The sequence below is a fragment of the Seriola aureovittata genome, chromosome 6 (genome assembly GCF_021018895.1).
Source record: "Seriola aureovittata isolate HTS-2021-v1 ecotype China chromosome 6, ASM2101889v1, whole genome shotgun sequence".
NCBI classification, from domain to species: domain Eukaryota; kingdom Metazoa; phylum Chordata; class Actinopteri; order Carangiformes; family Carangidae; genus Seriola; species Seriola aureovittata.
In genome coordinates, this window is record NC_079369.1 from 24,734,816 (window position 1) to 24,762,260 (window position 27,445).

Sequence of the window (27,445 nt, forward strand, 5' to 3'; positions counted from 1 at the left end):
CTCAATATAAAGCTGCTAAATCCTTTTTCATTTCCTCTAATGTAAAGACTGCTGAGTGAAATACAGCAGGATGCATATATACTTCTGTTCTGGTACATAAGCCTTTGGAAAACAAGAAAAACACAGAAAAATACAATGAACTTATTTTAACACAAAAATGCTGATTTTTACCTGCTACCCTCCAAAATATATGCATTTAACAAATGTGAGCTTCTGTGAGACACAATTTTCTCTAGTTGCACATTTTTTCTTTTCTTTTTTGATTCTCAATTTTCTCACATATGAGGAGAACTTGTCATTGTGCACACTGATGGTCAATGCCAATTTTAAGTTTTATTCATTGGACTGTGGAGAACAATTTATTTGCTAAGTCGACCTGCTGAGAATATCCATTACTAATTTTTTAAAATATGATTTTTACACTCAAAACTAGAAATGAATGGAAAATAGCCTAAGCTCTTTTCCCACCAGCCCTTTTACATATGACGTGCCAACTCTGCACATTTGATGGACGACTCCCCAAACGCCAGCTGACTCTCAGCTCAGTGTTGTTTCTTCTCTCACAGGCTGCTGTGAAGAAGGGGACGGTAAAACGAGGCTGAAACCTGATTAATGTGATGTTAATCAATGTAAGCCACACTCCCTCCTGATTTTCTTTAGATCAATTAATCAGTGGTGACACATCAGTTTACGCCTAGAAAAATCTCATTTAGAGGGTTCACACAGGAAACACAGAGTTTGCACCACCTCTGGCTTTAGTGAATGGAGGCGGGTTAGCAGGACTTTTTGCTCACTGTGACCTGTAACTAGTTAAAAACTAGAATCACCTCCTCATGGTTGTCTGCCTCCGCCACTCAGACTAGCTTCAGATTACATCCCTGTTTATCCAGAGTCATACAAAATATAAACCATTTGTGAAATTATCATAATTGCTGTGGGAAGTCTTGAGTAATGGCTAAAAAGTGTTTTGTGAGGTCACACTGACCTTGAACTTTGACCTTTGACCATTAAAATTTAATCAGCTCGTCCTCAAGTCCAAGTGAATGTTTGTGCCAAATTTGAAGGGATTCCCTTCAGGAGTTCGAGATATTCCTTTCACAAGGCCAAAATCATGTTTTGTGAGGTCACTGTGACCTTAACCTTTGATGTTTGGCCACCAAAATCTAATCAGTTCATCATTTAGTCCAAATTAATTTTTTTTGCCAAATTTGAAGAAGTTCAGTCAAGAATTTATTGAAATATTGTGTCCACAAGAAAGGGACGGACAACCCCAAAACAATATACCTCCGGCTCTGGCTTTCGCCGGCACGGAGGCGTAAAAATGTCATGTGATCAGTTCAAGGCTGTATATGGATGTATTGTTGATGCAGAGCTGCCCTCGTGTTAGTGAGAACTTCACCGCAACAGTCAGAGAAAAGGCTCAACACACTTCAGCTTGCAGAGTTTGGGTTTCAGCGTCAGGTACAATCCACATGTGCACATGGTTGTTTATGCGCTGAGTGTGTATTCGCTGTCGGCCCGTAATGTCAAAAACATATGGCTGCTAATTAGCTGCTGGAATGTTTTTCTTTATTCCTGAAGGTTTAAGGCTTCGATCCAACAGAAGCTCCGACGCACACACACACGCATGCATGCATGCACGCGCACAGGCGCGCATGCACGCACACAGGCACGCACACACACGCACACACACACACACACAGCTGTGTCGAACAAGACGTTTGTGAAGGAATGTGAACAGTGTGACCAGTGAATGTCCACATGGCTGAGTATCAACTGTACAGATGTGTGTGCATGGATGGCCTCATACAGTAGACTCTGCAGACTGTGTATAGGCCTACAGTGTATGTGTAAACAGTGTGTGTGTGTGTGTGTGTGTGTGTGTGTGTGTGTGTGTGTGTGTACTGTATACACTGGATGTGTGCCCTCGTTTCTGTTGTCTGTGGATAGAAATCAAAGGGACAGAGAGCGGAGCCCGAGGCCCTCACTGCACTGAACCATCAGTTGGCAGGATGAGAAGTGACTGTATAATGAGACAGAGAGGTGGGGGGGGGGGGTTGAAGGAGGAATGGATGACGTGATGGAGGGCAGAGGAAGAGGAGGATGGAGCAACAAAAAAATAAAAAATAAAGGGAAACGTAGGAATGAATCAGGGCAGAGGTCACATCAACCTCATTTCAGACGGCGAGTCAATTGTAACCATGCCTGTCTCCTCTGGGTTGTGTTCATATGCAGCTCTGGTGTGTCGGGTGTGGACGGTGGGCTGATGGATCGGCATTTGCCTTCAGCGTGTCCTGGTTTAGTGCTGCATCTCTGACTAGTGGGCGGTGTTGAGCACTGAGTTTGGATTCACAGCAGTGACAGTGGATTGTAACCAGTCCAGCTACAAAATTTTAGGTTTTTGGTGGAGTATTTCTTAACCTATGAGGTTTTAGATGCCTAAATGTAACCATACCATAATAACACTGCTGCAGTGTCATGTAACACATTACACACAGTAACCTGACACTTATAGTGCAGCTTCAACATTTCAAGAAGTTGAGGCTTTAAAAATTTGTACTGTATTCTATCTGTCATCATAAGGAAGAACTATCACATGACAGTAAACACTGCGATTTAATCCAGTGTTAATATAAATACAATTATTAGGAAAGACAATGGCAAAGAATATTTCACACATACAGCATCAACAATATCAACACGGGATATGTTGTAGAAAACTAACACATAAAAAAATAACACAGTTGCTTGAAGCTTTTACTTAAGTGAAAGTAGCAATAACACTAGATATATTCTCTTACAAGTTTAAGTCCTACTTTGAACAAAATGCATTTGAAATATCAAAACTAAAAGTACTTGTTGGGCAGAAAGTCTCTGTCAGAGTTATATTATTACAGTAATTAAACATATCTATTAATTATCATATCTGGATTACTTGTACATTTCTCAAACATAATCTTGTATTTCATACTGTGAACTACTGCATGTTGTACATATTTGTATTATTTTCATATTTTTATAATATTTGTTCACATTTTTGCTGTACTTTCTTTGCTTTATTGTTCTTCTTCTATCTTTCTTTCTTTCTATGTTTATTGTTATGCACCAAAAATCTGATTCTAATTCCGATTAACAAAAGAGCAGCATTTTAATGTTACAGCTGGTTGAGGTGAAGCCAATTTAACTACTTTATATACTGCTGGATACTTTAGTTTGCATCATATTTTATAAACTGGTCATGTGTTTTGTTTGGAAATGAATGTAGTGGAGTAAACTGTGTAGTAGTAGAGTAAAAATATGAAGTAGTACAAAATCAAAATCAAAATTGTAGGTCGACTGAACTATAAATTTATCATTTTCATTATTTTTTTGTGTTCTGTAGGAACTGAGTTGTGACTAAGTTAAGTAAACTAAAGGATTAGAAGTGAGCTAGAGGCTACAACTGAATTAATATCAAGCTGATTTGACTAAGTGATTTGTTTTGAATCATTACACAATTGCCTCAAAGCTCAGACAATAACCTTTTCAAGTTAAAACAAATAGTCTCTTTTTACAGTGTAGGTACTTATAAATTGTGCTTACAGTACAGTGCAGAGTAAATGTGTTTATGAACAGCTAAAAATTCCTCTCATAAGATGCATCTTCGAGAGGCTGAATGTAGTTATGTCACTGCTTTTTATTTCCCATATTACATAACCGACTTCAGCTGAACAGAACTCAATGTGTCTGTAAAGCTGTGTATGTGTGTGTGTGTGTGTGTGTGTGTGTGTGTAAAAAGCCTGGTTTAACAGCTACCACAGTGTCAGTCAGTCTCTCTGTCTGACAAACACATAATCTATTCTGAGGACGGAGGGGACCTCAGGATGTCAACCCATCACTCGGTGGCTTTGACTCGTGTCAGGACTTCAGGTTTCAGAAAGGATCTGGATGTAATCCACGTTGCGTTGAGGGACACATCGACTTGCTCGTCTCCAACAATTCAATTTTTAGCTTTTTTTGGAGTGACTTCTATTATTACATTGACTGGCAAATAAAATCTACTTTTTCCCCTTAGACTTACTGCTTTTTATTTTTTTTTTTGTATAAAAAATGTCTCTGCAGTATTAAATGAGTCTAAAACCACAAACATGGGAAAACATTGTGGCACTGCCAGGTGAATTATGCATTCCCCCAGCGCCTGGCTGCCTGGCCCGACGCTGCGGCTGCACTTCATTAGCTATCTCCACTCTACCTTTCTCTGACAAATTCAATAAATGTTCATCTGGTTCCAATTAGGCCCTCGTTAGCAGTAATTGGCCTGGTATTTACTAACAGCATTACTCAACACTGGCTGGCGCAGGCCGGGCCGGTCTGATCCGAGCCAGGCTACACTCAGCCTTCTGGGTTTGTTAGTTACCTGCCAATCCTTCGTGCCCTGCAGAAACCTACTATCTCCAAAAGGTCAACTTTCCACAGCTTGAAAACCCTGTGCCCGATCTTAACAGTTTTACTGCCTTCGTTTCGCTTGGTGCCGGGATTCAGCTGCTGGAACTCCACTGGAATTTTCACCAATTGCAAGAAAGCCAAAACTACAGAACTTTACTTTGAATTTTTTTCATAGGCCGAGTGTTTCCAAAGATACCAAACATGTCAGGGTGAAGGATCTTAAGTTATAGAGAACAACTTGAATGTTTTAACGGTGAAACAGTTCATGTTGTAGTCCCAGTTTTCCAGTACATCCTGTTTGGAATGCGACTTTCCCTGTGTGTCAATCAATTAATTACTTTTGCCGAATATTGACCTAATATATTTCCCTTTCTTGGAAAATCATTTGCATCTAAAAACATGTTCATGTTTGAGGTTCACCGTGACAAGTCTTGATAATGAGCCAGATAACTATGAATGAGCCGGTACTCTTACAGACTGGTTGCTCCAGATCATTTAAAAAAAAAAAAAAAGGGTATAGTGTCAAAATCAATTCAACTCACAGTACAAGGGCCCTGGTCCACATTTTAAAAGTGTGAAATATAAAATCTGAAATGTGTGTTACCCAGAAAACACAGAGCTGGGGGAGCCTGTGATGACAATGTGATCTATCTTTTGGGTTTTGACACGGGACAGAGAGTTATGGATCGGACAAAATCAGTGGCCATGTCACTGGAAATGAAGCCTGTTTCAACTGTTCTCAACAGTATCATCACCCGCATGTCTACTTTTATTACTGCCTTCATGAACATATTTCAGTCAGTCCATTGTGCCAGACATGTAAATAAACCCAAACAGTTCTCCAGGAATTATTCACTGCCCCAACAGTTGCGTTCACCATAATGAACCATGACATCGAACCGGGCAATTTACTGAATCGTGGATCTTGTGTGCTGCTGCAGCCATAAAACACTAAGTGCAATATTAAGAATTTAGTTCACAAAGTACTGAAAGAGTTTATTTTGAACGGACACTGTGTGGGAAAATGTTTTTGTAAACTACTGAAGGAGACATTCACGGGGAGGATCAGCATTCAGGAGGTTAACATATGTTGGACAGAGGTTGTGTTGGAGATACAAGGTTTCTGGAGAGCACTGAAGCAGCGCCGCTGTGAGTCCAGCTCCACTCAGCCTCACCCAGCGGGGGCGAAAACAGCAGGCTCTTTAGTGAAGGGTTTGATGGTTCAATTCTAATGTTTCATTGGCGAGAGAAAATATTTTCACTAGGCGGAGAGGGTACTCAGGCCGAAGCTGTTAAAAAGGGTAAGAGAACAGGGATTACTGCCATTTAATGGGCTCATAGCGAATTTCTATTCTAGAAAAAAAAGAAGTGCATTTGAATAAAAAGAATAAAAAAACAAATTGTTTTTCCTTTCTTAACCTCATTACTTTGACCTTGCTGGAAAACACCATGAGGCCACTTCATAATGAGTGAGGAAAAGACAAGCAGGAGAACATGACGTTACCATGGGTGGAGATACTCTCTACTATTGAGAATAGTAGCAGCCTGTAGTGAACCAAAATGGATACATGTTTGTATTTTCACTAAAATCAAGCGAACTCCCGGTAATATTGGCGCTATTCAATTGTTGTGGGAGCCAACAACAGTGTGTTAGTCTGACCTGCCGGTCTGTGGCTCTCAACCTCTAGCCTGCTGGTTGGTGTTCATCTACTCTTATTTTCTTTTTAAAGGCTCAGTAATTTCCTAAAACAGCTTGTCACTTTAGTTTTTAGGCAATGTTACCTAAACCGGAGCATAGAGTGGCTTTGTTTGGAACTATTTTCAGAGGCGGATTAATTCACATTTAGTGCTCTAGTGAGTATTTGGTAGCAGTGGGATGAAAGAAAACTGATTCACTTAAATATGGTATCCTGTTTTTAAACAATTTTTTAATCGCCATGCTGAATCCTGAATCAATATTTAATTTATGATTTACAATGAGCTAGTGTAATCACAGCCAACACAAAACAGTTAGCTCCGGAGCTATCTGGTTGGCCTGTTAACATTGGTGCATGAATCAGAGAGCGTTTGTTACTTTGAAAAATGGCCAAATGTTGGCAGTTTCGCGCCCTCACTAGTAAGAAGTTTGGCTTTCCGCTGACTGCAAACAGCTAACTGCTAACTGTTGTTTTCTAATCTTCAAGCTCACAGCAACTATGCTAATACTTCCAAGCTGAGACTAGCTTCAGAAAGTTTAAAAAGTAAACAAAAATAATAATAAATTAAAAATATTGCATCACAATAATTAAGAATCACAATACATATTGAACTGGGAGATAAGGATATCGTCCCAGCCCCAAAGTATTTGAGGCAGCAGGACAGTGTATGTGGGCATCTAGTTGGGTTCGAAAACATGTTGAAGGGCAGAATGATCATGTAAAAACAGAAGTAGTATAGTGCTTCAACTCATAAAATACTATTGAGGATGTCAGTGATAGACAGTATAAGAGCAAGTGGAAGTGCGGAGTGTTGAGGAGAAACGAGGGAGAGAAACAGGAGTGAGAGACTGAAAGAGACAAGAAGGAAGATCTCAAATAGAAGTGGCTGATGAAAATCAGGAGTTTCTCTCACTGCTCCCGGTCTTCAATTTCTCCTCTGCTAGCCATTATTCCATTTAAAGGCTCCCTCAATCACTGATAAGTCAAAGGGTTTTTACCAAAAAGCACCTGTCCCCAAAGTGCAACAGACAAACTCTCAGTTTCAACACCCCTTTCTAATGCGCTGATTCCAGGAACCCTGCATTGGAAATAAATGATGACACATGGGTGCGTATACAGACCAGATCCAAGTTAGGATTTTCTTTTCTTTTCTTTTTTTTTTTCAAACATAAATTTTTCCTCCCCTTTTCTCTGGCAAGTGGGTGAGTTTTCTCTGGTATGTGAGGAGGGAGGGAGGAAAAAAGGTTGTCTGTTCTGAGGTCTGCTCTGCACATGTCGCTCTTTCACAACCTTTTATAAGTTATCCAACAGAGAGAAAGAGAGAGAGATTTAAAGAAGGGAAAGAAGAAGAAGAAGGGAGAGAGACAAAGTGAGAATCTGCAGAATGTATCTGTGAGAGAGAAAGAGGAAAGAGAAAGAAGGGCGGAGGAGAGCAGATGAAGAGATGGCTTTGATTACACGCAGATCTGGCCATTACCAGCCCTGAGAGAGACTCTATAAAACAATAACAAATGGAGACCATCAGTCAGTCCATCAGTAATAAGCTACAACAACCAGCCGGCTGATGGGAAACACACCTACTAACATTTGGAACAGCGAGACTAAAAAGATACAAAAGGAACCTTGTAAAAATCTATATTCAATTTCCTTCTCTAATGAATAGGTGTTTTTGATAGAAAAGCATCACACTCGCCAGCTCTCCAGCAGTTTGGAGGATACCGGTCACATGTGTCCAACTGGTTGGCGTTCCCTTGGTTTCAGGAGAGCCGAGGTGGTGCATCAACATTTGATTTTTATATCCTTTGTGTTTCTTGGCCCTGGAGACAATTTGTACTTTGAGTGTTTGTCCAAAAGCTGTCCGAGTTATATTTGTGAAACATTAAGGCTTTGTCCACACTAATATTGATATTTTGCAAATTGAACATTTTCCTTTATGTTTTGGCCTCAGACAGTGCAGACTTTTAAAAACTCTGGTATGTGTGTATCCGTGGGGACATGTAAAACGGATTTTGGCACACGCTCATTACAAGCAACAATGGGAATGGAGGAATTGAGGTGTGTCAACATCGTTTCCCAAACTCTCCCCCCACAAAATAAAAATGGGGGATAAAATTAGTTCACTTTGTATCCCAAGTGTTTTTATTTCTATGTTTTTGAAATTGCCACGCTGATTCTTGAATTTATTTACAGTGGGCTAGTAAAAAAAACAGTTAGACTGCAAGTTAGCCTGTTAGCATCAGTGCATGAACCATGAGAGCTGTGTGAATAAATCCTCATGTTTAATGGAGCCACTGACCGGTAACAGTTTAACTGTCCGCTAACAGCTAACTGCTAACTGCTAACTGTTATTGTCCGACAGTGTGTTGACCAGATGCTTCAATTTCACAGCAACTATGTTAACACTTCAACACAAAAAAGGTCAACAAAAAAATTCTTCAAAATATTAAATCGCAATATGTATCGAAACATGTAACGCACATGTTGAAACAACAACAATGGTGGATATATTTAGGCTCCCAGTTTCTTTACGTTTGGTTAGCACTAATGTCTACTGCATTTATTACTTGGACAACAGCGTCCACAGTTTTAAGTCCTCCACAAACGACGGTTCTGGATCAGGTCCAACTGCTCTTCTTGAGCTTTCATCACTTTGTTATATCATGACACTAAGGCTGTTGGTTGTCCACACATATGAATCAGAGTTTCTTTGGCCACAAACCGGAAATAAAGGTGAAGAATCAGATGTCAAATAACTATCAACGATTAAATAATTATCTATTATTATTTTTGTTGTTAGGGAAATAAGCTCCCTACGCATGTTCACAATGTTCTCCTCTGGTATTTCAGGCAATGCTGATGTAGACTTTATCGCCACTTGCTGGCCGGGCACTCGTTTTTGTAATTATTTTTGGGTTCTTGCAGATATTATGGAGATATTAGGAAACAAAGGTCATGTGGACGGATTTTTTTTTAAATGAGGGGAAATATCTGTATTAGTGTGCACACTGCCTGAGACCTACATGTTTGAGTCCCCTGATCCTCTCTCTGCAGGGGAAAGAACAAGAACAGGACATTCTTCAACAGACAAAACTGTGTCTGTCTTTAATTTATTGACGCACACATAACTTCTCCTGAATGATACTCCCCCCAAAGACTGGGCATCAGAGCTCAGTACTTTTATTGGGACCAAAATGTATCTGTAGCACCATGAATATGAATCAAACTTTGTTCTCTTCTTTTCTCATTGGTTGATCAGATAGTTCCCGACTTAAATCATATATTTATTTGACAAAAGCTTTTGTATGGTGGCTTGTGTTCAACACTTAAGATTTGCAAACTTTTGTTTCTTTAGTTAAATGAACGGGTTTTGCAGAGACTATAAATTACCATAAACATTCGCCTTTGATTACCTCAACAGGAGTGAGAACCAGGCCTTCATTAGAAACAAAACTTATATTAGAGACATGTCTTTATTTCTAATTTCCCCTGTTTTATATTTGATGATATCTTAAAGAGAAGTCTCCCTTTTTTATGATCTGCTGCTGTTTTAATTTGTCTATAAAAACTGTCATGTTTACCTGTTGTGTTAATTAATTCAATAGGCTGGACATGATCATTCCCACAGCATTAATTCCATCAGTACAACAGTCATGTCATGCTGTTCTCACTTACTAAAGGCATTTCAACACCAAAAGGGAAACCCCCCCTTTCCTGGCAGGCTTTTTATTTGTAACATGTACAGGAAGTGCTCCATTTTATTCTTGGTACATTAACACAGAATGAAGAAAAGGGGCTACAGAAGCAACCAGAAATAACTGGTGAACAAAAACAGTATTAGAGAGGTGAGTAAAAAAATGACACTGTAGTTGTACTGATGGAAATATTGCTGCAGAAATGTCCATTATATTGAATATCTATATATTTATTTGGCACTGTGCCATTACTTGAATACAAAGTAAAACAAGGCTGTTAACATTTCCAATTAGCCACATACCTATAAAATCCCTCAAATCATCCTCAAGCTTCAGCAAAGAGGGCGGGGCATCTAGTGTTGTGTCCACTCACCTCTTCACTGTCGGGAACCAGCTGGACTGAATAGTGAAAACAGGTAACTTCACCGTGAGCACTGCGACAGATGACTAGCATTAGTGTTAGCTTATGTGGCTAGAACATGCTAACCTAACATTTCTAAGCACAAACCAACAGTTTACATAATAATGACTAAATGAATATATGTACTACCTGTTAACTCCAGGAAGAAGTGTCAAACAGGAAGTGGGAGAATCCAAAGGAATAGATGGAGGGGCCCAAGACTGTACTACATGGGGTTCAGCACAGAGGGGGGGTTTGGTGTTTATTGTGAAGGATGGTTGTTGACTGTACCTTAAACAACGTGTACTGAAAATATTTCTGTTTTAATACATGTGTTAACACGGCATGTGTGCTTCATCAGTGGAAATGTTGCATTAAATCACTAATTAATTTCAAAAGCACAATGGTTTGTCTTTGTGGGAGGGGCTTCTGTATAACAGTGGGAGGTTCAGTTCAGCTGGAAACAGCAGCTACAAGAGTATTCACCAGGTTTGGTGCCATTGTCTATTACCTATTTTAATTAATTAATATTTTTCATGTTCACATTAAACTGCCAAATCTGTTCTTTCATGTTCTAGTGAAAATAATAATAAAAAAAGACATTTCAAATAATTCAAATTATAAAAAAGGAAGGAATGCACCAGCATGAGATGGTCATGGCTGAGGAAGCAGTGTATTTAGCCAAAATTTATAGCAAACAAATTAGTGTTTGGAAGACAACATACTGATGGAAACCTGCAGGAGTCCATTTAACTAAAGGTAAAGAAACAGCTGCCAACCACCGACCTTAAAGAAACATTTCAAGGCAACATGAGGTGAATGTTTTTTGATTTCAGGAATGTGGTGAAGTTATAATTCAAGCTTTTTCAGCTATTTTCTATCATTATAATATAATAATGTTAGTTATGATAATATTTTACATGCCCATAAGGCCACATTTCTTCATCTAAAGCCAATATGAAAAAGCTACAAGCACACAGGCCATTCTACCAGATTCACAAAGATCCACAAAATATACATATATATATATATATATATATATATATATATATATATACATATATAAAACAGAACAGCATGACATGACTGTTGTATATATACGTATATATGTGTGTGTGTGTGTGTTTGTTTAAATTAGAAATAAGTCATCTAATTGGTAAACTACAATATATATATACACTACATATATATGTATATATATATACATATATACATATATATGCTTTGTTGTTAATGGTAATTAGATCTTGCACAGCAGCTTTTTTGCTTCACATGACTCACTGTACTTCCTGTAGCTATGTGTGCACTTTGTTTTGCAAAACCATGAATGATTAAAACAGACATTTTGGGTGCATTCATTGATTTATTATTAATTTTTTTAGCTTTTGGTGCTGTTTCCAGCAGAGTTGCTGCGTCCTCCTGCAGATCTTAGTGGTGATTAAAATGTTATCATAACCAATGGAGCCTAAAACATGATGGAAATCATTGTTTTTCTCTGTTCTCTAATAGTTTACATGTTTCTTGTCTTATCCTGAACAAGCTGCCATGAATAGTGGTTTCAGTCACATGAACGTTACTGCAACGTTCACTGTCTTGTCTTGTACACCAGCCGTTCCTCCACTGGCTCAGATGTACAGAGGATACACAGTCTGTGGTTTCTGTGCCTCTCTGACCCCGGCATTAAAGGCTGACTATACTGTCAGGGTAATTGCAGGATCCGGCCTGCCACTAACTACAAGACTGATTCATAAAAATACTTTTTTTTAGTCTCTCTCTCTCTTCTTTTGCCTTTTTTGTTTGTAACCATTTCCATATGATCTGTGGGTTTAGTGCGGGGGTGTTGAAATACAGAAAAACACACAATGGATATTTCTGTAAAGCATGCAGAACAAACACACACACACACATACGAAAATGTAAAAGGATTTCTACACACACATCCATGTGGGACACAAACTCACACACATTGCGTCAGAGATATGAAGTTATGTGGAGGTGCAGGAGATGATTTACAGCCACGTGAAGACTCTTTTACACGCAAACATACGTGTTCCTCCTCGACACTTTCTAGGAACAAAATGAGACACACTGACACACTGACTGTCAGGTGTTTCCAGCCGGAGCCTGACGTTAACAGTCAGAGCGGCTGTGTTACTGCTGGGAGTGTGTCGGGAGCAGATTACTGTACACTTTAACTGAACAATTATCATCCATGACTGACGCCGTGATCAAGTCAATATGTCTTCTCTGACCCACTGGAGAGGAGCACGAATTTATTGCACACGCCTGGGATCAATTAACTAAGTCGAGCTCAGACTACCAGCATACTACTCACTTAGTCTGTCTCTGTTTCTTAACAGGTGGTGGCGCTAGTGCAGTGCAGTGAGGACAGCCTGTGTGGACTCAACGCCAGTCACAATCCCTAAAAGAAAAATCCCCCAAAGGTCTGTGAACGCCACAAGGTGCTGATGACATCTTTATGTGAAGTAAGTAAAGATGATTATGGTCAAAATGCAACATTTTGAGTTCAGTCTGTACTGGGTTTAAAATGTTTAACTTGTAAAAACTTTAGAAAATACTTGGGTCTAGATTAACCTGTTAGAAGACACCTTCCACACTCTTGACTCCACACATTGATGACACCATCACTGCAGTTCAAAGCTCAGAAGCTTGTAAGCGTGAGTTTAGATTAAAAGAGACAACACAGGACTGCTGGAACCTCCTCAGCTGATTTTACTTACTATTTTCCAAACAAATTTTATAATAATCAAATTATGACTAGTAAATACTGAAAAAATCAGCGATCATGGCGGACAAAACATCCTGATGTCAGAAAATATCTGTATCATAAAACACAGTCTGAAATAGTACCAACACGTCAAACATTGTGCAGCAAACAAGAAGTGAAGTTTTAGAGGCTATACAACAATATTACACAATAAAATTCCAAACCACATCAAGCCTCACACTGTATAATTGTTATCGAGATCTGATAATTGATTCGATACCATACGTTGTGCTGCAGATTACTGCTGGTAGCACTTTTTTAAATGACAAAAATGTGTTGTGTATATATTGTCATGTGATGTATGACAAAAGGACATTGTGTGTACATGCGTGTGTGTGTTTGTGTGACATTGCACGCCAGAGATTTTAGAGTAAATGTGATAAAAGAGCAATTTACATTCCCTTCAGCTCATAGTTAAAACTGGCCATTGAGAACATTTCAGTGTGTGTGTGTGTGTGTGTGTGTGTGTGTGTGTGTGTGTGTGTGTGTGTGTCGGTGGAGGACAGCTCATGTGAGCAGATCTGCTGGCTGGCTGATCTGAAAGCTGAGCTGCTGTGTATTGATCTGCAGCCTGTCTGAGTGCTGCTGCGGTGAAAACTGACTCCTGTGCTGTCAGCACGTCCATTAACGCTCATCAGCTCCTCCACCGGATGCACTGCAAAAATAAATCTTGTTGTTGCGATCACACCAGAATCCACCATGTACGTACATGTAGTGAAGATGGGACAAGATGTATTTAAACATTCACCTCTTTCTAGCTTCAGTCATGTAACTGAATTTACTCCACAAACATTTTATATAAAGAAATATGTTTTTCATCTATAAACTTCTGAAAATACTTTGAAAATCTGATTTGACTCCAGTTTTTTTTGCAGTGTAGGTCAGCGAGGGCACAGACAGACAGACAGGCTGGCATCAATATCTATTCTTAGTGGGAGATTTGAGAAAACTCAAGAGGCGGAAATTGTGGAAATCTGTGTCATACTTCAATATCATTGAGCTGGTGTGGATATGGATGGCGTTTCCTGAAATAAAAGAGAATATGTGTTCGTACAAAAGCTGCTCAGCTTATATTTCCTGTTCTGCTCCCCTTTGATAACAGATCTTATACTCGCGCTCTAATAACATGAACTGTACATTCATTCAATTTATTATTACATTATTTTCAGGTGCCTTTAGGCAATTTAGTTTGTTGGCATTTCCTGGTTTCCTAAAAGGCCAATAACGTTCCCTGTTGGACTGGATGTTTGCAGCACATGTGCAAGTTAGGCTTGTGATATGATTATTATTTATGCTTGTGAACGCTTCTGAATCTTCCCATTCTCATTCTTCCATAAGCGCTGTCACCGAAAAAAACCTTGTCTCACGGTTTAGCCAACACAAACGCAGAACGCCTTGGCAGTGGCTCAGGAAGCCATAGCAACTTAGCGCTTGGAAACACACTGCGATGTGGGTGTAAGCGCTGCGGTGGCCTAGATGTTAAGACACAAACCACATATTTGCCCCTGGTTTGATTACATAGCAACTAGTTACCGCTTGGCAACCAGTTACTGAATCCCTAGCTCGTCTCCACCACAGCCTCATGTACTAACCACTGGAAAAAGCGCTAGCAGCTACAGCTACAGCTAAAAGCCTAGCCTCCTTCTTAGCAACCAAAGAGCTAACACTAACACCATAGCAACAATTTAGCAGCTTTCTCCCAGACTATGTTGTTGTTATTTTCTCTCCCTCTGCTAAATTTAGACACATTTCCAGCTCATTATGTCATTTCAGAATCGTACTAAATGACGGAGCATCATTCTAGTTAATATTTTCCATCATGTGTTGTGTGACAGGACATTTCTGTGTTGCCTTTGCCTTGCTCCTGTGTTTCTCCCATGCAGTGCTGGAGATACCAGCTGCATTAAAGCAGTGAATCAGCGCCAGCAGCTTGAGGGCTGAACATACAGAGGCCTACTCACGCACACACACTCTCCCACATTATTCTGACCTATTTTCAAACGCCACAACAAAAAAACTAGGGGAGCACAAGAAGCGAGGAAGAGAGAAAAGACTCTGGAGATAAAGGGAATTAAAAGAAATTGCACATTTCTTTTTAATCGCACACTCACTTGATCCCCGCTGTCAGCTGCAGGATCGGGTGTTCTGTCTGTGTTTTGGTCTTTGTACGATGCTGAATGTGCTCCATTACTGCCACTCTGGTAATGGTAATCCAACTCTGACAGACCTTTCATGCCATGTGTGGCTTTTTTAGAAGTGAACACTGAGACCGAGGGCAAAATAACAGATTAACAACCCTAATTTGTCCTGAGGTTTTAATGGCCAAAATTATATGCAATCCTCCCCCTTCTTCTATCAATCTAAGTGTCTCTGTGGTCGGTTTGAATTCACATTTATAGGCAGCCATGTGCTTTCAATTTCTCCTGTGGACTAATAAAGGCCATTTGAGAAAGGGGCATTTTGATTGGGCGATTTTTTTTTTTTTTTCCCCTTTTCTTTTTTGAAAACCTCAGGACTACAGAGCGTGGATGTTTGACAGCTACAAACGCTGCTCTGGCAGGTTCATGTTTCTTCCAACCAGCCGGTGGGAAGATTGATCCTTTAAACTGACGCAAATGTGGAGGGAGGACAAACTGTACACACACACACACACACACACACACACACACACACACACACACAGATTCAGACATAACCTGGATTCAATAATCCAGACTGCTCTATTAAGATGAGAGGACCAACATTCGCTACCACTGTCAGAAAGACTTAATGTAAAACTACAGTGGCAAAAAAAGGTCAACAAACTTTAATCTGCTCCGTCAGAATGTGGAAATTTTTCAGACAGGACTCTGACTGTTATGTCTCTGCTCTATATTGAAAATCAGTTGTTTCCGTTTGTTGAGAGTCTGAACTGTAAATACTCCAGCCCACTGATGGAAATCAGATAAATCACATTCTCAACTCCAGGCTGAAAGTCTCGCACAGAGTTTTCGATCGTTTCTTGCCAGATTTCTCAGTTTCTGAATTTTCTGCGTTGACGTCCATCCAGAGTCCATTATAGTAATAATCATATATATATATATATATATATGTGTGTGTGTGTAGATATATACACTTTTTTTTGCCATTGTCAAAAGCCCCTTTTTCACCGGATTAGCTATACCAGGAAAAAGGTTTAGATATGATTGAGATTGAAGAGCCTCCTGGATGTGCACACTATCAAAACTGTAATGAACAACTTCCACTGCAGCTTCCAAAATGTTTTTGTAAGAGGAAGAAAAAAACAGCTAAGATAAAGTTCCATGCAGTCCTTTCCAAACCGAGGATGTATGTGGAATTTGTTATTTTACAAGTTATGGACATGGAACATTTGCACAAGAGAGACTGAGGTTTATGAAGATAGCTTATCATAGTCTGGTTTGCTGGGAATCCCAGAACCTTCCCACAGTGAAGTGCACCAATCATAAAGTCCTGTCAAGAAACAGCGGTTCCTGTATGTGACAAGACGCAAATACACAGGGTTCTACTACACAAGTACATAGACACCACAACACCTGAAAGCTATAGATAGGTTTCTTGTACACAAACAATCGAGTGTGTGAGCGCGGCCTCGAGATAGAAATACGAACATTTTCACAATTTAGAAATAAAGCAGCAGCTGGAGAACCTCTGGAATTACTGTTCAGAGGTGAATTTGTATGTGACAGACTTTTAACCACACACCACCTTTGACAGACACCTATCAGCTCTGGTTTACTAACAAGATGCATGTTCCATTGACAAACAGCAGGAAACCGGTCTTATACGTCACTTTGTGTCCAGGTTACACGAAATGTAATCTACAGATTTCCTGACAGTCAGCAACAGCTTTAGTTTGTGAAATGGTAAAGACATTTAATATTGTGATTTTCCATTGTTTTCGTGACAGAAAAATATCTAATGTCAGTGACTGTAGCGTCATTAAACTGTTTCATGGCTCTTTTTAGACTCTCACAGAACTGGGTTCAGGTTATAGGGAAAGATCCTGGTCTGGTTTAATACAGACAAAGTTCACAGTGACTTCAGACACAAACTGTTGATGTATGTTTAACCAAAACCACCATCTCTCACTAACCTGAACCAAAGAGCTTTTATTGCCTTAACGTACCCACAGACTGAACTCTGGATGTGAACCCAGGCCTCTGATGTGGAAGTCCCAACCCATCTCCTGTTCACTTTGCAGCCGTTAATGAAAGTAGCACTTCGTTCATTCAAAATATAAACATGTGTCCCGAGAGTGTCACAGAAAACATCGATTCATATCCAGGAAATCAAGAGGTTAAAATTCGTGATTCTGGATATGAGTGTCCCCTGAAAAAGCACCACTGCGTCTGGCGTACTGGACCTCGGTTGTCATGGTTACAATAATAAACACATGGAATAGTTACTATAATAAAGGTCATGGCTTGGTTAGGTTTAGGAAAAGATCGTGATTTGGGTAAGTACTTCCTCAACATTAGACGCTCTTTGTTGTCATGGTTACAATATAAACTGCTTCTTCCACATGGGAATCGAACACCGCGCTCCTGTCATATTCCTGTGTTTTGTCAACCCATCCATCCACCACAATCTCCTCCTAACTTGGACTTTGTCGCTCTTTATACTACGTCACCGCACTTTTCCCTTTGTTCCTGTCATAATTAATACGACCACTAGATGTTGCCTAGCAACAAAACCTAACTATGGGTCATAATAACCTGCTGCACAAACGACCTGTGGGCGGGTTTTTTACAGGAGGACAGTCTCAATTAGCCTGTGTGTATCCTACAACATCAACTCACAGCACAAGTTCAAATCCAAAAGCACAGAAGCTTCACTGACAAATCAGTATTATTGATCAGATCAAAGAGACTCTACTATTTCATTTTAACAGCGTGACACATTTTCCATCCGAAGCCATGAGTCTGCTCCTCTATCTGCTTCAACACTGAAACTCTGAACACATGTCAGACACAGACAATCTCTTATCAGTTGCAGTGCAAAACAACCAGAAAATAATTTTGGCACCAAACAAAGCTCAGACATAATGTCTGTTATGAACGAGGTTACAGAAGCAGGATCAAGCCTCTGTGGGTTGTGAAACTGTAACGAAATACAAGGACTTTTAAAAACATTTACATCTGAAACCCCTGCAGCACTCTTTTACAGACATTTAAGCAATTCAAAATATGTGAAAACTCTGGTCTGTTCCTTTAAAGCAGTTTCACAGGGATGCAACACATCGACTATAATCCACACCATCACCAGTCTCAGCCTATTTTTCCTCGTCCGTCCATACAAAGCCAGTGTTTAGGTTGCCTCCCAGGCTGGTGTCTGTGTATGTCTGCATATAGCATGACTCATCCCCTCATCCCTCAGCGGGAAAGCCATAGGAAAACTTCAAAGGAAAAGCTGCCGCATACTGTAATATAGCCTCCAAGCAGCCAGCCAAGAGTTCAGCTCTCTGCCTCAGCTTCAGAGGAAACACGCCTTCACCCTGAAATTACTTCTAAAGCTCCTACAACAGTTTAAGTTGCATTTTTACCCACTTAACTTACATCCAGAATGTTATTTAATGAATAAAATGATCTTTATGTAACAATATCATGTGAAACTTTAAACCGACATAGACACCACGGCTGGAGACGCTCTCCATAAACACCTGGTTATTAACATGTCACACCTGTCCTGGTTAAAAAAAAAAAAACGCCAGTCAGTCATAAAAATGTTTAAAATCAGCACAGTTACATGTGGCTGAGTGCACCAGCTAACAGCAGGTTTCCACATGTTGGAGAGAATAATCCCCCCCCCCCCACACACACACACACACACACAAACTATACGCTCAGCTCTGCCATCTCTGCTGTAAAATGATTTCTGCTCCCTCTCACCGTCTCAGAGAGAGACGTGTGCAAAGTTACTGATACACAACATACAGTATACACAAGTCCTAATTTCTGTGTGTGTGTGTGTGTGTGTGTGTGTGTGTGTGTGTGTGTGTCTTTTTGTCTTGTAAATCCCTTGAAATGAACCTGTGTCTCTCCTGCAACAAGGTTGTGTATATGTTTATGCATAATATACCAGGAGATTGACCTTATGTCTACAAAGAAAAAGCCAGGGATACAGAGAAAGGCTTTTGCCAAGCTTGTTCTGATCCTTCATGTCATATAAAAATAGATTTGTGGTAAAATGATCTAGTGACACGCCAAACAAAAAAGTAAAGATTTGGAGATGAATGAAAGAAAACACCAGCAGAGTAAATGTTTTAAGTAGTTTTCTCTGCTTACTTATCCTGCTAAACATCGCTCAGCTCCTCAGTGGGAGGTGTCCCTGAGGTGTTCCCAGCCCCCACCACTGCTGTAACTAGAGGTCTTTACGGCTACATCCACACTGACACATTGCAGGATCGGGGTCAAACAAAAACTGTTTGAACAGGAAGAAGCAGTCTACAGTTTCTTAGTTGCAAAAATTACTGAGCGAGGAACAGCAAAGACATTTGTAGCGTAAATATGCAGAATCTAACAGAACAACAGCTGCTAGCAAAGACAACAAGGTCAGTAACTCTTGAAATTCCTTATCCATGTTGCTTTCACAACTGGTCGCTAATGAGACCCAATCAGGGAGCGACTGAAGGGATCTATGTCATCATTTCCAAAGGTCTCTGTTTCTGTCTCTCCACACAAACCCAGAGACGGGTCCAGCAGCATTTCCAAAAGTCTCCATATCAAGGGCTTGAAAACCTCAGTGTGGACGCCAGGCATAAACGTAGAAAAGAGACGTTTTAAAACTAAAACATTTTAGTATGGATGTAGCCTACGTCTAGAAAAAGACGACCAATGTGCATACATTCATTTTCACAAACCAGGCCCAATCTGAAAAGACCTGAGGACAATCAGAACTGATCCAAAAGGCCGTCAACCTGACCTGAGAACATTGACCAGACAACAGCACGAAGCTCCTGCACTTCACAGTTCACACTCTCCAAAACACAAACACAGTTTTCTCCTGTGGTGATGATGATGATGATGAAGAAGAACCACATGATCAGAGTTGACAGAGCATGACCTCAGATCCACTCAGCTACTAGACATATTGACACAGACCTGAGACCTGCAGCTGTACAACAGATTACAGTGAGCATTATATAACTGAGAGCGCTCTGATCCCAGGTCAGATCTTTATTTATTCAGAGCAGAGGAGATGTATATATAGGTAGTGCCAAAGTTTAGAAAGTAACTTTGTAAAATGAGGTGTGATGCAAAGCCTTTAAAATATTGCCTTTTAATTCTATAAATTTCCAGCTGTTTAAAAAGTCAGAACAGCCTTAAGGTGAATAATCTGTCTGTTCTCTCTGCTGCTTTCTAACACAGAATCAATCAGAGAGTCCGTCCTGCAGGAAGACGTGGATTCATCCTCATCCTGTTGTAGTTTCATCTTTCACATCATTTGACCAAACCCTCCACATTAATTCAACATTATTACAGCCACCCCCCTCTCCCTCTATGGCTCTGTCCTTCACTAAAAGGCGAACAGAGTAATTGCAGCAAGCACCTCCAGAGTTATATCAGACCCACAATGCACCTGGCAAAGCTCCCAGAATCCATTACTCTGGCACAGAACCAGAACCAGAGGAGAACTATGCCTCTCAGACACACAGCTTTGTACCAACTTTAAAAATATGTCGGCTCCATTTATTTAGTCATACATCTCATTTTTATGTTTAATTCTGTCTTTGTGTCTAGGTGTTTGCCATGATCACAGATACTCATGACAATATGGTAACTTCTGAAATTGCAGTTCAGTTGTCATATGTGTATTTTTTTCAATTTCAGATTAAAATTTTTGCCTACACTAAGACAACAAACCTGCAGAACACTTCTTAAATCTCTCCCTCTCCTGGGGGCGCCTCGGTGGCTCACTAGGCGGAGCGCGTACCACATAGGCTTAGCCATGAATGCAGCGGTCATGGGTTAAAGTCCGCGCCGCGGCCCTTTGCTGCATGTCATCCTCTCTCTCTCCCTGATCTTCCTGTCTATCTCTCACTGTCCCTGTCAGGATAAAGGCAAAAATGCCCAAAAATATACCTAACTAACTTTCAGGGTTAAAGATTGTTAGGAAATCAGCTCAACGGTCATATTAAAGCTGCAATCTAGAAAACAGGAAATCTTTCTTAACGCATTATATTAAAATGGTAATTTGATTGTGGATAATAAATGCCAGCAAGTAACTACAAGAAACCGTAATCTGCGCCTTCTAAGAAGAAATCACAGTTTTTAAATACAGCAGAAACAGAGGAAGATGTCGGCCATGTTTCTGAACAGTGGGTCAAACAGCAGTACAAGCCGTCAGGAGTATGAATCAAGCTCTGTTTTCAGAGGGAAAACATCTTGTGTTGAATTCTGTTTCCCATTTAAAAAGTGTTTTGCACCAGTTTGGGCTATTAGGGCTTCTGTAGGGCAACAAAATGTTTCCACATTTGCCTAATGGTGACGTCCTGAGTTCATCCACAGGACTGCTAAAAGCATTTTTTTAAATGTAATTGGCTGCCCGATCCATTTCCTGTTGTTTGTTGAATGTTTATTGTTATAGAAATTAACTCATTGCACTCTGGGTTTTCCAAAACACAAAATTTGACTTCATGAAAACACAATTTCCGAATACGCAGTGATGGAAGCAGCAAGAACACACACAAACTGCAAACGCCGACGAGTAATCTGAGTTGAGACACTTTGGATTAAATAAGATTTACTGACATCTTCTCACTTTAATTACACATCTAAAATTGCTGTTGGTGAAAACTGCAACTGCTGAACTTAATAATGAAAAGCAGCTGTCCAAATCCCGTCCCAAGCTTCTCGCCAAAACACGCTCCATCCAACCCATATTGTACAAAATACCAAAGGACACTACAGAAAATACTACAGGAGTAAAGCTGTGATGAAAGCTGTAAGTCATATATTTAAGGTCTAATATAGACCTCTTACTGTGGACTGTGCAGCTGTATTAGTGTGTGTAAGAATTATGGATATCAGATATTACATTTTTAATGACCTGGATCGGGACCAGCAGAATAATTACTATCCGTGTAGGTGTGAACGCAGTGACAGAAATAGCATTATGGTTTGTATGAGAGACAGAATGATGAGGACAGAGGAGAGGAGGAAACTCTTTGACGCGTGCAGTCCTTCAGTTGCCACGTCATCTTCCCAAACACACCTTACACAGTCATTTCCACGTAGCAGAGGCAAGCCTGGACACAGCTGAGACACAGCACTACACCAACATTAGCTGACCTCCATCAGTAATTTTCCAACACCACTAGAAGATCAGCCAGCTCTTCTTGTGACAACAGTAAGCATCCCACTCTTTAAGGGAGACTTTACCGTACAGCTTGTATCATGTGAGCCAAACCATGAGAACACAGCTTGTGTCAGAGCATAAGTTCTTACCTGTTCAAACTCTCTGAGGCTGTGCATCTGTACCGGTGGGCCTTTATCTGTTTCATCACATGAGAAATCTGCACAGATAGAAAAAGAAACACGTAAATAAGCAAAATTCAACTTTAAACTTTAGAAAGGAACGCTTTTACCAACATTTAACCTTGACCTTCCCAAAACCTGAAGTTTTAGAAAGTTTGTGGTTTTTACACAAAAGCTGTTTTTTTCGTTTAATTGTATTTTGCAAACCAGGGCCACATATACATCAATAAAAAAGGGGGACTTGTCTCTGTCATAATTATGTGCTGTTTGGTGGGTATATATACCCAATTATTCCTGACACTGAGAAACTCTCTGGTTCCTTCTGTTCCACTCCAGTACCATCTGATTGTTCCCCTGTCCACAAATACTAAATAATACCTAGACATCTCAGTTTGTCCAACAAGTGTTCTCCATTGTTCTTTATATTATCAAGAATTTGGAGGAAAGAAATAAACAGAAAACCTGCATTTAAACCAATCTAGTGGTAAATAACATCTTCTTCTGATTCTTCAGATTGTCCCAACTAAGAGCAACCAATTAGAGGGTTATTAGTGCAGCCTGTTTACAGCCTAAGAGGCAACAGAAAGGTCAGTAAAGCAACTTCACTGCTGCAAGCATATGGTAACGACATACTGTAGAGGAGTGTATCAGTTTCCAGTCTTTCTGATCTGGCTTTTGGCGGACACTAAGAGGACGATATAGGTAAATCCCACTGAAACTGTAACAGTGGAAGAAGTGAAAGGTACATTAGCAACTAGCAACTGGCAAAATGGTTGATACTGTTGTATCTGTTGACACATTTGCTTGACCAATCATAATCTGAAAGTACGTGAAGTTTGTATTGAGTATAAACCTCCTAAACTGCACCAAGCTCTTCCCTGAAGTGGACAGATAACAAAAGCGGCACGCTAATGCTAACAATGGCTACATGTCATGTTTCCTTAAGTTCTTGCATTGGAAAAGGGCCAGAAATCCCTTTGTAATCCCTGTAACAGGGATGCTGTTACTGTATCTGAGCCAATCTGTGACGACGGAGGAGCCTGAAGACGGAAAACCAACAGAGTTCGAATAAACCAAGTCAAAGGCGCCATGAAGACATTCAGATCCAGATTTATTAAGATGTTTCAAAACCAAATTTATTTTGAGCCTGGAGACACCAGTTGGCAAAACAATCTCCACTCAAGGTCCATTAACTCATTTGTTCTGGGGCTTTCAACTGTATCACAGATGGACTTCGCTCATTTGTCCTGGAACTGTAGAAACCATCATTTATTCTGACCACAGATTTATCATGAACGTTTACTTAAATTTGAGTGTGACAGTTCAGTCCAAATTTCACCTGCTGATGAAGACCATCTGATATGTTTGAAAGCAAATAAGTGGACCTTGAGTGGGAATTGTTTTGTTTATTTGAAGAACAAGAGCATCTTCAGAGCAGCTTAAACACCTAAGAGACTGGTGTAGTGGACTGGTGTTGCAAGTAAATGCACTTCATCTGTCAACAGCTTTGTTTGAAAAACCCTCCCACATTAAAAATGTTCCAGTGTTACTGAAGATCATCGGTCTAACAGTACGGGGCTGAAGTCTAAACACCTCCAGGCTTTACTGAGCAGCATCTCAGAGACGTCCTGATCAACCCTCGCCTCATTATAACCCCATTAAACCTGGATATATATGAGCCGTGTCCACACACAGCACCGCCACAGTACATTCTCATCCAGCTGAAACGCTTCCAGAGGCCTCAAGACGTCTCAAAGCCAAACTTCTCCTCTCCAGAGAGCCAGGAGCATTCCCAGAAAACTCCATACAGGAGGGATTTGGACAATAGTTCAGGTTTTATTCCTTTAAAAGCAGGGCCAATCAGTTTGCAGTATACAGGGGTGGGGGTGGTGGAGGGCCAGGTCCAGAGGGGTGTAATTAAGATGGCTTGGCAGAATTCAGATTTCTGACGGTTCTTTAAAATTGCAGCACATTAAATATTATTAAAGAGCTGCTCTGTTGCATGGAGGTGGAAGGTATTCTGGATCAGGGCCTGAGATGTTAACTACTGCAGCGCCTGCAGCAGGCCAGGGTACAAAATATCACACAACACTGATAGGAATGATGCACTGCTACAACTACACAAACACCCTCACTGACATGTTCTGTGCAATGAAGCTGGTAAGTTTTAATGTTATCAGGAAAATAAAACCCAGGTTAAAAGGTAAGAAAGTTTCTGGATGGAGGCAGGCTAGCTGTTACCCTTTACTTTCATACTTTATGCTAAGCTAACATGTTAAACAATTTTTTTTGAAAACTACATTGTCACAAATCAGCAAATTAAATATTTCATATGAATGTGAAAAACGCCTGGTACACTATTGAAAATGTCTTGTTTCTAACATTTGTATTGTCATTAAATAGACATACTCCTATATACGACAAGTATGTCCTAAAATATACCAATTTATTTTTAGGTTGCTTTGAAATCCTAATAATTTCTTAGAAAGAAACTGGATTATTTCTTTTAGTTTTTCTTTAAAGTTGTTCCTAGAAAGGGCTTTAAAATTTGGTACTCCTCAAAGAGAAATTTGATTGATTGATTCCAATCATTTTCCATCATAACAGTGCACGGCAGGTCTGATGAACATTCAAATTTTTAAGATTTCTCTACAGCAAAGCATACAATTAAACAAATATACAAATACAAATATTTACGTGGGTTTTATCTGATTTCTGTCAGTGTTCAACAGCCGTTAAGATTTTGGAAGTTATTTTATGTAAATTCCTCTGGAAATCAACTTACAGCCCACATAACTATGCAACTGCTTTACATTTTTGTGGGTCTTTCCTTAAAAACTCAGACAAACAAGATCTTACCCTCCTGCCAGAGTCTTGTCCTTACTTGCCCTGTTATTGGGACCAAGTCACATCATTCTTTCAAGGAAATGTCAGAGGAAATTATAAGACATTTACCAGATGAGTAAAATTAGGCAATACCAAAAGAAAATCATGACTAAGTTCACCTCAAAGCTCACGGCTGAAATGTGAAAATATTCACTTTATAAATCTATTCTCACTGTCAAGGTTTAAAGACACTCACAAAAAGAGAAGTGTATGAACACACACACACCTATAAAAGAAAAGGGGTGGTGTGTGTTACTGACACACTCAGTCATTCATAGAGTCATAGTTGCAACACACTGTAGCTCCTACAAATAGCTAATTAGTCAACACGGGAGCTTGTATCAGACCAAGGGTGATAAATGTTGTAATGAAGTGTTTACCCTGCAGTTAGGTGGGAAACATTCCAGATAAACAGGAAGAATAAGACAAGGAGGTACTCACCCATCATAGGTCCGATGCTCCTTGGCCTGGCCCGTTTCTCTGCACCGCAGTGCCTGAAACAAGAGACAGCGATCAGCCCAGCGCCCTCAGACTCAACACTGTCCCATGTGTCCTCAGCAGCAGCCACACACACACTGATCTTTATCCCTGCACTGAAACCTGTTTCTCCAGGTTCATGGTGATTAACTATTTTTTCCACCTACATATATCCAACCTGCTGGCATCCTGTCTGCTTCATGTGCCACTGAAAAATGGTGGTTAATTCTCCAAAGCACAGAGGGTCAAAAATAGTCCAGAATGAGCAGAGCTGGATGGAGAGGTGTGGAGGGGAGGGGAGGGGGGGGGTAGCTTCCCACTGACATGTCAGAGACAGGAGGCACACTCACACACTGGTGGTGGAAACTGAGTCAGCGCATGCTTTAAGTCACACAGCCATCACTCACCGCTGGAGACACAGTAAACAAAGACAAAGTGGAAGAATCCATGAAATCCTTCCACCGACTGGTCAAGACTATATTAACAGAGGGAACCCTGAGAGAGTATTTATAATAAAGACTGTTAGCAGCAATAAAGAGACTTCATTGGTTAATAAAGTGTTTTTTTCTTTTTTTAAGAAATACTTTTTTACCTTTAACAGAACAAAAACAGCTGTTGTGGCTCCTGAGATTCACTTATCCACTATTTCAAAGTGGCATCAGAGGAACGTGGGCTTGATTTTTTTTCTCCCCCATTAGCACATCATCTGAGTCTTTCATGAATAATCAATTGGAGAGATTAAGTCAAAGCCGATCGCACCGAGCTGTAAAGGCCTCACTTATTAGCTAAAGTGAGGATCAGGCAGACGAGGGCGCTTTCACATCAGGGTGAGAATGTAATGAGCCCAACACATTGTCTCTGAATGGAGCTGGGAATCAAAGGCTTTCAGTGGAATCAACGTGTTTTACGGCATCTCGACCACCTAGGCGTGAGTGTGTGCCAGACAGGGCTACAGTGACCTCCATGCTAGCCTGGAACACATGAGACGTGCAGGCGAGGACAGCTGGTGGAGCAGACAGAGCTGCAGGAGATGTGAGGTGAATGTGTGACAATAGATGCTGAGTACATGACACAGTGAAGGCCTCCTCAGCAGCAGCTGTGTGGCAGCGGGCCACCAGAACACTCGTCAACAGGCTGGAGCTGTTGTTTTGCGTGAGAACAACATTTGTGCTCTCATGTGTCGGCGCTCGTCATAAAAACCGATGCAAATCTGCTCCATGTTAACTGATGTTTCGACATTTCAACTGATGCAACTAACGGTTGCAACACACCCCAAACCTGGGCCACAGATTCAGAGATGACACTTCATAAACTCCACAGGGGGGAGGCACACATGTGTGAAGACATATTATATGCCAACACTGTGATTAGTAGATACGGGTGATAAATCAATTATGAACAGATTTTCTTCAGACTGTATTTAAAGTCATGCCTGAATTACTCCGACATTACATCTAGAGTAGGTGATCAGTCGACTTAGAATTCATTCCGTGATGCCTTAAGGCTTCGAAAACAAAGACTAGCTTGAATGAGTGCGCTGCATGCCTTCGGGTGTTTCAGCTGTTAGCAAGAAAAAAAAAGCA

At 40.3% G+C, this 27,445-nt stretch overlaps 1 protein-coding gene across 2 annotated transcripts in view; it reads right to left on the reverse strand.

Moving 5' to 3' along the window:
* pde4dip (phosphodiesterase 4D interacting protein) overlaps positions 1 to 27,445 on the reverse strand; it is a 101,956-nt gene that overhangs the window by 64,427 nt on the left and 10,084 nt on the right. For both annotated transcript variants that reach the window (XM_056377578.1, XM_056377577.1), the window contains exons 2-3: positions 25,827 to 25,879; positions 22,470 to 22,537 (exon numbers count right to left, since the gene is read on the reverse strand). In XM_056377578.1, coding sequence (XP_056233553.1) covers positions 22,470 to 22,537; positions 25,827 to 25,833 — 75 coding nt within the window. In that variant the 5' untranslated portion in view covers positions 25,834 to 25,879. The remainder of the gene's footprint in view (positions 1 to 22,469; positions 22,538 to 25,826; positions 25,880 to 27,445) is intronic.